Source organism: Pongo abelii, chromosome 12 (assembly GCF_028885655.2).
Source record: "Pongo abelii isolate AG06213 chromosome 12, NHGRI_mPonAbe1-v2.0_pri, whole genome shotgun sequence".
NCBI lineage: Eukaryota > Metazoa > Chordata > Mammalia > Primates > Hominidae > Pongo > Pongo abelii.
In genome coordinates, this window is record NC_071997.2 from 23116612 (window position 1) to 23128661 (window position 12050).

At 36.5% G+C, this 12050-nt stretch overlaps 1 protein-coding gene and 1 pseudogene across 1 annotated transcript; one reads left to right on the forward strand and one right to left on the reverse strand.

Moving 5' to 3' along the window:
- Window positions 1-2848: 2848 nt before the first annotated feature.
- Window positions 2849-7622, reverse strand: LOC134759720 (uncharacterized). Its single transcript, XM_063713773.1, has 5 exons — window positions 7455-7622; window positions 7016-7389; window positions 6126-6264; window positions 4120-4399; window positions 2849-3469 (listed from the first exon to the last, which is right to left on the reverse strand). The coding sequence occupies exons 1-4, from the start codon at window positions 7620-7622 to the stop codon at window positions 4277-4279; spliced, it is 804 nt and encodes a 267-aa protein (XP_063569843.1). The 3' UTR covers window positions 2849-3469; window positions 4120-4276.
- On the forward strand, window positions 7358-10032 carry LOC129057085 (Krueppel-like factor 4; annotated as a pseudogene).
- The last annotated feature ends 2018 nt before the right edge of the window (window positions 10033-12050 follow it).

Consider the following 12050-nt stretch of genomic DNA (forward strand, 5'->3'; position numbering starts at 1 on the left):
ATATTTATATATGTATATATTTATACATATTTATATTTGTATATATTTATGTATATTTATATATGTATATATTTATATATATTTATATATGTCTCTATTTGTATATATTTATATATGTATATATTTATATATATTTATATATGTGTATATTGGTATATATTTATATATTTATATATCTATATATTTATATGTATTTATATATGTATATGTATATATTTATATGTATTTATATATTTATATATGTATATTTTTAAATATTTATATATTTATATGTATATATGTATAACTTTATATATTTATATGAATATGTATATATTTATATATTTATATATGTATATATGTATATCCTTATATATTTATATGTATATGTATATATTTATATATTTATATATGTGTATATGTATATATTTATATATTTATATATGTGTATATGTATATATATATTTTTATATATATTTATATATTTATATATATTTTTATATATTTATATATATTTCTATATATTTTTACATATATATATTTTATATATTTTTATATATATTTATATATTTTTATATATATTTATATATATTTATATATATTTTTATATATATTTTATATATATTTATATACATATTTATATATATTTATATATATTTTTATATATAGATATATATTTATATATATTGACATATATTTTTATATATTTATATATTTATATATATTTTTATATATGTTTATATATTTATGTATATATTTATGTATTTATATATTTATATATGTTTGTATGTATTTATATATTTATATATATTTATATATTTATATATATTTATATATATTTATATATTTATATATATTTATATATATATTTATATATTTATTTATATATTTGTATATATTTACATATATTTATATATTTATATACATTTACATATATATTTATATACATTTATATATTTATATATATTTTATATATTCATATACATTTATATGTATATTTATATGTATATATGTACATAGGTATGTATATTTATATATTTATATATTTATATATATTTTTGTATGTATTTATATATTTATATATTTTTATATATATTTATGTATTTATTTATATATTTATATATTTATATATTTATATATTTATATATGTATATTTATGTACCTTTATATTTATATATGTGTATTTATGTACATTTATATTTATATATATTTATATTTATGTACCTTTATATTTATATATTTATATATTTATATTTTTTTATGTTTTTATATATTTATATATATTTTTATATATTTTTATATATTTTTATATTTTTATATTTTTAGATATATATTTATATATTTACATATATGTTTTACTATATATTTATATATTTATATATGTCTATATATTTATATACTTATTTATATATATTTATAGATTTATATATATTCACATGTATTTATATATATTTACATATTTATTTATATATTTACATATATTTATATATTTTTATATATAGATATATTTATTTATATATTTATATATTTATATATTTTTTATATTTATATATATTTTATATACATTTTTATATATTCGTATATATTTATATATATTTATATATATATTTACATACATTTTATATATATTTATATATTCATATGTTTATTTATATATATTTTCATATATATTTTTATATATTACATATTATATATTTATAAATTTATGTAGATATTTTGTATATTTATGTATATTTATATATTTATGTATTTATGTATATTTATATATTTATATATTTATATCTATTTATGTATATATTTATACATATTTTTATATATATTCATACATATATTTATATATATTTTCTATATATTTATATATTGTTATATATTGATATATATTTTACATATTTATATATTTATGTATATTTATATATATATTTACATATATTTATATATATTTATATATGTATTTATATATATATAAAATAAAATAAATAATGAATAACCACCATGACTTTATCAGACACCCACACATTAGGCTTCTGTGCTAATACACTCTCTATAATCCCTGCATCCTAACAAACATAGGAAACTTTCTAAAAAAATGGAAAATGCATGAGGTTTAGGGTGGGGGAGGGGGGAGGTATAGCATTAGGAGATATACCTAATGCTAAATGACGAGTTAATGGGTGCAGCACACCAGCATGGCACATGTATACATATGTAACTAACCTGCACATTGTGCATATGTACCCTAAAACTTAAAGTATAATAATAATAATAAAAAAAAAAGCTTCTAGAATTTAATTTGTTTTCACATCAACCTAAAATCCTAAAAAATGCAAACCATTAAATTAAGGCTCCTATCTTTAACATCAAAGCTTTCAAATCTCTCTTATGCATTTTTAAGTTTAAATATTGAAATATTTGTTGCATATCCATTATGTCCTAGACATTATATTAACTGATTAAGTGTTATTATTTCCTGGAGTATAGTAGTAAATAAAAGTGACATTTCTTTAAGTTTTAGATTTTATAGTATTATAAAAGAAAAGCACCAGTGGGCTTGTGTTACAGTGTGCTCTTTTAGCTTAGCTGTCCACAAATGGCTTGTGTTAACCAGCTCAATTAGACCCTCTGCCTTTTTGCAAGGACAGAGTGCTTTCTGTATCCTAGGGTTGTTGCCTTAGTGTGCCAGAAAACTCAGATCATATGTGGGCTTGGAGAATGAGTGCAAGATTTATTGATTGGTGAAAGCAGCTTTCAGCAGATAAATGGTGTGCCAGGAGGGGGATGGAGTGGGAAGGTGGTGTTCCCCTGCAGTAAAACGTCTCAGCAGCAGGGCTCATCTCCAAGAGCTCTCAGCTGATTTCCATGTCATTGTACCATTAATGGCTGCCAGCGTCAGCTGGTGCCTGTCAGTGTGCTCTTCTTCTTTAGTGCCAGGCTTTTCTGGCACTAACACTTTACAGTTTGTTTAATCTATTTTTCAGCACATCAGCTGATTATATATATGTGTATGTGTGTGTATATATATGTGTGTGTGTATATATATATGTAAACAACAAATCATCAACACTTTCTCACTTCTAAAATACTTTCCCCTTCTCTCTCCTGCTGCTTCCCCTGGTGACTTTCCCACCATCCAGGAAACAACACTTTATCTTTCACCTATCCAGGATTTGGAGGTATAAAACAATCGGAAACTGAGAAGCTTGTTTTCTTTCATTCTTTTTTTGTTTATTCATTTATGTGTTGGTGTTTGCTTCTTCTCCTTTTTTTTTCTGATACTTTCTTTGCATCTGTCCAGTAAAATCACTGAGTGTGGCAACATAATAGATGACTACATAAGGTGGGGGAGCGAAAGTAGATCCAGGAAAAAGTAATATTAATATCTTGATCATGTATGCCTTCGCTTTAGTAGATCCTGTTTAATATTTGTGGAAACTGAAAGAACACCTGCTAAAATCCAGGTACACACGCACCTGGGTAATATGTCTCCAAACACCTGTAAAAAAAAAAAAAGAAAGCGTTTGTGCTTTCTGCAAGATGAGTCTTCCACTAAGTTCAGTGTGAGATCTGGAGGCAGTTTCTGAAAATATTATTTTCCTGCCATTTTCCCTTCTGGAAAGCATTTTATATTTCTTCTCTAATGAAAAACCTTGTCTCTCATATTGTTATGAATTAATGTCCTAGTGAAGTCGGAGTCTTGAAGACATTCTTTACACAAGTGAAGGGAGAAAAGGTCCAGAGAGTCTATCTTCTGCAGTAACTATGAAGAACCTATCCAGTCATCTTCCCTAGGCCCTATTATAAATGTGAGTGGATGAAAAATAATATTTAGATTCCCCAAACTCCCAGTCTTGCCATGTCTCCAGATTGACCTAATGTAAATGAACTGCTCACTATTTTATAAATGTTCAAAAAGCCAAAATATATTATTGACTGTAGATGGGGAATATTTATTAGGGCTGTTACCTTGACCATTCCACAAAGTTTTGTTGCTGGTGGATAAAGTAAGAGGGACCTTTTTTCTGGTAAAATCCCTTGGAGGGGCTATACTCTACCCACAAAGTAGCATGAGTTATGGAAATGTGTTTCTGGAAAGAAGTCGTGGAAATACAGGGAAGAAAGCATTTCAGGAAAGAGGAAAAACACCTGCGCACATGAATGTTCCACATCCTGATACCCCATGGTCAGTCAGTATCTGGATTAGCTCCACATCTGGTTTATGGGACATTTCCTTCAGCTCCTCATACATTCCTTTTAAAATCTCCCTCTCATGGGCCATTCTGGCATTGCTTTTATTGAGTTGCTAAAAATTGTCTTTGTCCTCCTTTTGAAGCATCTCCAAATGATGTTGCTGTTCTTCATGGAGAAATGCAGGCATCTTCCGATATTCAGCTCTGATTGCTTCTATCTTTAAATTCACATAATCCTGCAGTAACAATGGGTTAGTCAAAAACAAAACTGATTTACTCATCTCCTATTGAATCTCACTGATTCCTCTTTGTCTCTTGAACATCCCATATTTTAACTCTTGGTCTTGCCAATTCTCAGACTATATGAAATTTTACTCTTTTTTCTTTTCTGCATGAAGATCAACCAACATAGATGTATCTACCCAAATATATTCACTTTATTCATGATAAAATGTTTTTTCTAAGATAGTCATAAAGAAGAAAAACAAATTGGATTCCTCTTTTCCAACCCATATTTATACAAAAGTAAGACAGTTCCTGCTTAATAGTTAGACTCTAGAGCTATATTGACTAGAAAGGAAATAATTATTTTCATTTCTGAAATTTGGGGCAAGTTATTTAAATTCATCACGTGTGAAATAGCCTCAGACTAGCATGCTCAGCTCAATGCATTTCACCAAGCAAAACCTATGCTAATAAGGCTTCGTTTATGATCTGGCCTTCTTTGTCTCTCTAATCTCATTTCTTTCCATTGCCTTTCATACTGACTTTAACATAAAACATAGACTTCTTTGTGGTTCCTCAGCCCTCAAAATAAACACAAACTCAACATTACTGCACATGTTGTTTTCTTCACCTAGAATTCTCTCTCCCTCTCTTTCTCTCTCTAAGTACACACACACACACACACAACACACACACACACACACACTTGTGTTTGCCTTCCTCTTCAAGATGTTGTCTCAATATGAATTTTCCATTGAGGCATTTTCTGACCACCCTGTTTAAAACACACACTCTCGTCTCCAGTCCATGGCCTCTGTTCTCTTTTTCTAAGACCTTGGTATTTCAAATGAGCTAAGGATTCCTCATTTGAAATTGTCCAGTTGGAAGTCCTCTCTGACAGAGTTTCCCTTACTTGTGATTCAGAAATCCATCCACAGTCTCCTTTTAAAAGTTACTTTTTGGATTTATAAAAAGTTGCATTCCACAAATACACTTTTAACTCACCCCTCGATTTTTTCTGGACCATCAAAGCATTGCTCATCTGCCAAGAATCGCAGGTATTGAAAACCACCTTAGAAAATTCTCCCTTATGCAGGCATTTGTCTGAACCTGGACAACTCTTACTGTTTATTCACCTGGAAAATTTCCATTCATTCTTCAAGACTCATGCAAACGATTCGATCTTTAATTCTATATGTCCAATAGATAGATATTTGTGGCAGTTTCCATGTTGTACTGGGATTGTTGCTTTACTAGTGTGTCTGCTACTTCTACTAGATTGTGAGGTCTGGTTGAAAGAACTTCTCCTTTATTGTATCTCTGCCTCCACTCTCATGGAGCCTGACCTGAATTTTCCCATTATAGAAAACTGCTCATCACAAAGTCTGCAATCACCAAGTCAAGAATCTTGCTTTATAATCAATGTTTCCTTTCTTTTTAGATTGGTTTTTCTGTATATGAGTTTAAATCTGTCTGATTACCTTTGGACCACAGTTTATTACTCTCTGTGGTTCTTGCAATTTGGGGGCCTCATCTTTTTTAACACTTCTCTTACTTCAGATCTTCTAGTGCACAATTTCAAAAATTTAGCACGAAAAGTAAGAAAGCAGAGTGCAGTGGATCGTGCCTGTAAAACCAGCCCATTGGGAGGCTGCAGTGGGACGTTTCATGATTCAAGAAGTTTGAGACCAGCCTGGTCAACATTGTGAAACCTCATCATTACCAAAAAAAATTTACCCGGGTGTTGTGGCAAGCAGCTGTAGTCCCAGCTACTGGGGAGGCTGAGGTGGCAGGATTGCTGGAGCACAGGATGTTGAGGCTGCAGTTAGTTGGAATGCACATCTCTGCATGCCAGCCTGGGTGACAGAGGAAGACCCTGTCTCAAAACAAACAACAAAAGAGTAACAATATAAAATATCTTACTAATATTTGTCATGTTAATCATGTCGAAACATATTGGATATATTTGGTTAACAATTTTTATTAAAATTAATTTCAGTTGTTTCTTATTGTTTTATAATGTAATTAGAAAATGCATTCCCACTATGCAGCCATAAAAAATTATTAGATCATGTCTTTTGCAGGCACAGGGAAGGAGCTGGAGGCTATTATCTTTAGCAAACTAACACAGGAACAGAAAACCAAATAGTGCATGTTCTCACTTATAAGTGGGAGCTAAATGATGAGAACACATGGACACATAGAGGGGAACAACACACGCTGGGGCCTATAGGAGGGTGGGGGTTAGAAGAGGGAGAGGATCAGGAAAAATAACTCATGGGTGCTAGGCTTGAGACCTGGTTGATAAAATAATCTATACAACAAACCCTGATGACACAAGATTACCCATGTAACAAACCCGCGCATGTATTGCTATATTTAAAAAAGGTTTGAAAAAGTATTTTCTTCTCTTTCCTTTACAGTTTCTCTGCAAATGCATGAATTAAAGAAAAGCAATGAATATATTTTTCATGGGATAATATTCAAGATATATAGAAAGAAAACTGAGATTTAATTAAAACAATATTAAGAAGAAAATGTATAGCATTATATTCATCTGTTATTTACAAATGAAGGTCTATCCCAAAGAGCCAGATAAAGAAAAGTAAATTGGGCAGTTCCCCGACCAGAGAGAACGAACGTGTCTGCGGGCGCGCGGGGAGCAGAGGCGGTGGCGGGCGGCGGAGGCACCGGGAGCCGCCGAGTGACCCTCCCCGTCCCTCTGGCCCCCCACCCTCCCACCCGCCCGTGGCCCGCGCCCATGGCCGCGCGCGCTCCACACAACTCTCCGGACTCCGCGCCCTGCGCCGCCGACCAGTTCGCAGCTCCGCGCCACGGTAGCCAGTCTCACCTGGCGGCACCGCCCGCCCACCGCCCCGGCCACAGCCCCTGCGCCCGCCGCCCCGGCCACAGCCCCTGCGCCCACGGCAGCACTCGAGGCGACCGCGACAGTGGTGGGGGACGCTGCTGAGGGGAAGAGAGCGCAGCCCGGCCACCAGACCTACTTACTCGCCTTGCTGATTGTCTATTTTTGAGTTTACAACTTTTCTAAGAACTTTTGTATACAAAGGAACTTTTTAAAAAGGACGCTTCCAATTTATATTTAATCCAAAGAAGAAGGATCTCAGCCAATTTGGGTTTTTGGGTTTTGGCTTCGTTTCTTCTCTTCGTTGACTTTGGGGTTCGGGTGCCCCAGCTGCTTCGGGCTCCCGAGGACCTTCTGGGCCCCCACATTAATGAGGCAGCCACCTGGCGAGTCTGACATGGCTGTCAGCGACGCGCTGCTCCCATCTTTCTCCACGTTCGCGTCTGGCCCGGCGGGAAGGGAGAAGACACTGCGTCAAGCAGGTGCCCCGAATAACCGCTGGCGGGAGGAGCTCTCCCACATGAAGCGACTTCCCCCGGTGCTTCCCGGCCGCCCCTATGACCTGGCGGCGGCGACCGTGGCCACAGACCTGGAGAGCGGCGGAGCCGGTGCGGCTTGCGGCGGTAGCAACCTGGCGCCCCTACCTCGGAGAGAGACCGAGGAGTTCAACGATCTCCTGGACCTGGACTTTATCCTCTCTAATTCGCTGACCCATCCTCCGGAGTCAGTGGCCGCCACCGTGTCCTCGTCAGCGTCAGCCTCCTCCTCGTCGTCCCCGTCGAGCAGCGGCCCTGCCAGCGCGCCCTCCACCTGCAGCTTCACCTATCCGATCCGGGCCGGGAACGACCCGGGCGTGGCGCCGGGCGGCACGGGCGGAGGCCTCTTGATGGCAGGGAGTCCGCTCGCCCTCCGACGGCTCCCTTCAACCTGGCGGACATCAACGACGTGAGCCCCTCGGGCGGCTTCGTGGCCGAGCTCCTGCGGCCAGAATTGGACCCGGTGTACATTCCGCCGCAGCAGCCGCAGCCGCCAGGTGGCGGGCTGATGGGCAAGTTCGTGCTGAAGGCGTCGCTGAGCGCCCCTGGCAGCGAGTACGGCAGCCCGTCGGTCATCAGCGTCGGCAAAGGCAGCCCTGACGGCAGCCACCCGGTGGTGGTGGCGCCCTACAACGGCGGGCCGCCGCGCACGTGTCCCAAGATCAAGCGGGAGGCGGTCTCCTCGTGCACCCACTTGGGCGCTGGACCCCCTCTCAGCAATGGCCACCGGCCGGCTGCACACGACCTCCTCCTGGGGCGGCAGCTCCCCAGCAGGACTACCCCGACCCTGGGTCTTGAGGCAGTGCTGAGCAGCAGGGACTGTCACCCTGCCCTGCCGCTTCCCCCCGGCTTCCATCCCCACCCGGGGCCCAATTACCCATCCTTCCTGCCCGACCAGATGCAGCCGCAAGTCCCGCCGCTCCACTACCAAGAGCTCATGCCACCCGGTTCGTGCATGCCGGAGGAGCCCAAGCCAAAGAGGGGAAGACGATCGTGGCCCCGGAAAAGGACCGCCACCCACACTTGTGATTACGCGGGCTGCGGCAAAACCTACACAGAGTTCCCATCTCAAGGCACACCTGCGAACCCACACAGGTGAGAAACCTTACCACTGTGACTGGGACGGCTGTGGATGGAAATTCGCCCGCTCAGATGAACTGACCAGGCACTACCGTAAACACACTGGGCACCGCCCGTTCCAGTGCCAAAAATGCGACCGAGCATTTTCCAGGTCGGACCACCTTGCCTTACACATGAAGAGGCATTTTTAAATCCCAGACAGTGGATATGACCCACACTGCCAGAAGAGAATTCAGTATTTTTTACTTTTCACACTGTCTTCCCGATGAGGGAAGGAGCCCAGCCAGAAAGCACTACAATCATGGTCAAGTTCCCAACTGAGTGATCTTGTGAGTGGATAATCAGGAAAAATGAGGAATTCAAAAGACAAAAATCAAAGAATAGATGGGGTCTGTGACTGGATCTTCTATCATTCCAATTCTAAATCCAACCTGAATATTCCTGGACTTACAAAATGCCAAGGGGGTGACTGGAAGTTGTGGATATCAGGGTATAAATTATATCCGTGAGTTGGGGGGAGGGAAGACCAGAATTCCCTTGAATTGTGTATTGATGCAATATAAGCATAAAAGATCACCTTGTATTCTCTTTACCTTCTAAAAGCCATTATTATGATGTTAGAAGCAGAGGAAGAAATTCAGGTACAGAAAACATGTTTAAATAGCCTAAATGATGGTGCTTGGTGAGTCTTGGTTCTAAAGGTACCAAACAAGGAAGCCAAAGTTTTCAAACTGCTGCATACTTTGACAAGGAAAATCTGTATTTGTCTTCCGATCTACATTTATGACCTAAGTCAGGTAATATACCTGGTTTACTTCTTTAGCATTTTTATGCAGACAGTCTGTTATGCACTGTGGTTTCAGATGTGCAATAATTTGTACAATGGTTTATTCCCAAGTATGCCTTAAGCAGAACAAATGTGTTTTTCTATATAGTTCCTTGCCTTAATAAATATGTAATATAAATTTAAGCAAACGTCTATTTTGTATATTTGTAAACTACAAAGTAAAATGAACATTTTGTAGAGTTTGTATTTTGCATACTCAAGGTGAGAATTAAGTTTTAAATAAACCTATAATATTTAAAAAAAAAGAAAAGTAAATTCATGCCAAAATCTAAAAAAAAATTAAAATAATTGTAGAATATTGATTAAAAATCATACAGTAGATAAAATCAACGAAGTCAAAAGTATGCTTTTTTTTTTGTTTGACACAGAGTCTCACTCTGTCATCCAGGCTGGAGTGCAGTGGTGCGATCTCGGCTCCTTGCAACCTCTGCCACCCAGGTTCAAGTGATTCTCCTTCCTTAGCCTCCCGAGTAGCTAGGATTACAAGCACGCACCATCACGCTTGGCTAATTTTTGTATTTTTAGTAGAGTTGGGGTTTCACCATGTTGGCTGGGCTGGTCTCCAACTCCTAACCTCAAATAACCCACCCACCTCGGCCTCCCAAAGTGCTGGGATTACAGGTGTGAGCCACCACATCTGCCAAAAGTAGGCTCTTTACACAGATAAATTAAATTGATAAATTCTTAGTAAGACTCAATTAAAAAATGGAGAAGAGGGGTTCAAATCAAAAATAAATAGGCAAACACTTAGGTCGTCCACAAATTAATATGTTAATAAGAAGATTTTAAGACGACTTTTATGCTCATACACTTAATGATTTAGATGAAATGAGAAATTTCCCTGAAAAACATATCTGACAAAAACCAACAGAAGAAATCATAGACAAATCTAAGATATGATGTAGATTCTAAAAATTTACCCTATTATTTAAAAAACAAAACTTCTCCCAATGAAAAACCTGGTGATCTTTTTCAGTGAAATATTTACGACATTTAAGAAAAAAATCACACACTTTTAGACGAACCCTTCTAGAGAACAGAAAAAAGCAGTAATACCTCCCAACTCGTAACTTTGCTTTTCTGTTGTGTTTTTCTTTTACTTTTTGTAAACAGCTTCTCTCTCTGTTGCCCAGGCTACAGTGCAATGGCAAGATCATAGCTCACTGAAGCCCAAAACTTCTAGGCTCGAGTGATCCTCCTGTCTTGGCCTCCCAAAGGGCTGTGATGACAGGCTCTAGCTGCTGTGCCAAGCTCCAACATATAATTTTGATCTTCGATCCTGATAAGTGTGTTACAAGAAATGCAAATTGCAGAACAGACTCTAAAATAAATATAGGTGCAACAATTCAAAAAAGTTAGCTAGCTAATCAAATCTTGTGAGAGATAAATTCATATCATCTCCAAGTGGAGCTTATTCTAGAAAGGTTGACTAATGTAACATCAGAAATTGAAATAAGTACTCACCACATGAACAGGATGAAATACATATTATTGTTCCTGTAAAAAGAGGAAGAAAATATTTGATACAATAAAATGACCATTGTACGATTTTGAAAGCACTATTAAAAAAACTTAAATAGCCATGAACTTTCTCTAATAAGAACGTAATAACTTAGAGCCAGTACCATACTTAACAGAGAATTTGAAAGCTTCTACTTAGGAATGGGAATGAGATATAAGCCCTGTTATCATCACTTGTGTTCAACACCTTGCTCGATGTCCTTTTCAATGCAACTAGACAAGAAAAAGAAGTAAATAATGTGAGGGTTGAATAGAAATAAAGATATCATAATTGCATTATCAGCAAAACATGACAGTTAAGTTAAAAAATACATCTCTAACCATTAGATATATTCGTGAATTGAAAAACAAATTGAATCATGCATGCTTCTAAGACAATAATTAAAAGTGAGAGTAAGCCAGACGCATTGGCTGACACCTATAATCCCAGCACATATATATATTTTTATATATATATATACACACACACACACAAATACACACACACACAATTACTGTGAATATACAAATACTATATTATATAAAAATATGCCTAACACACCCATACACCCCACATCCATGCACAAGGCTTTGAGAAAGGCACTTTGTTGTGGGAATGAGGCTTATGAGCAGTGAGTTGGGGAATCAAACCCAGGCAATTTAGCTTCAAGACATTGCTCTTAACCATGATACCATATTACTCTCAGCTGACCTTTTCACAGTGGGTGATAATACACAGTAGCCTCATGGCAATTCCAGGAAATGTAAGCACTCAAGAATTATTTTGAAATAGGCAGGAAATGTTGCTTGTTGTCTTCTTTATCCCTTGTTCT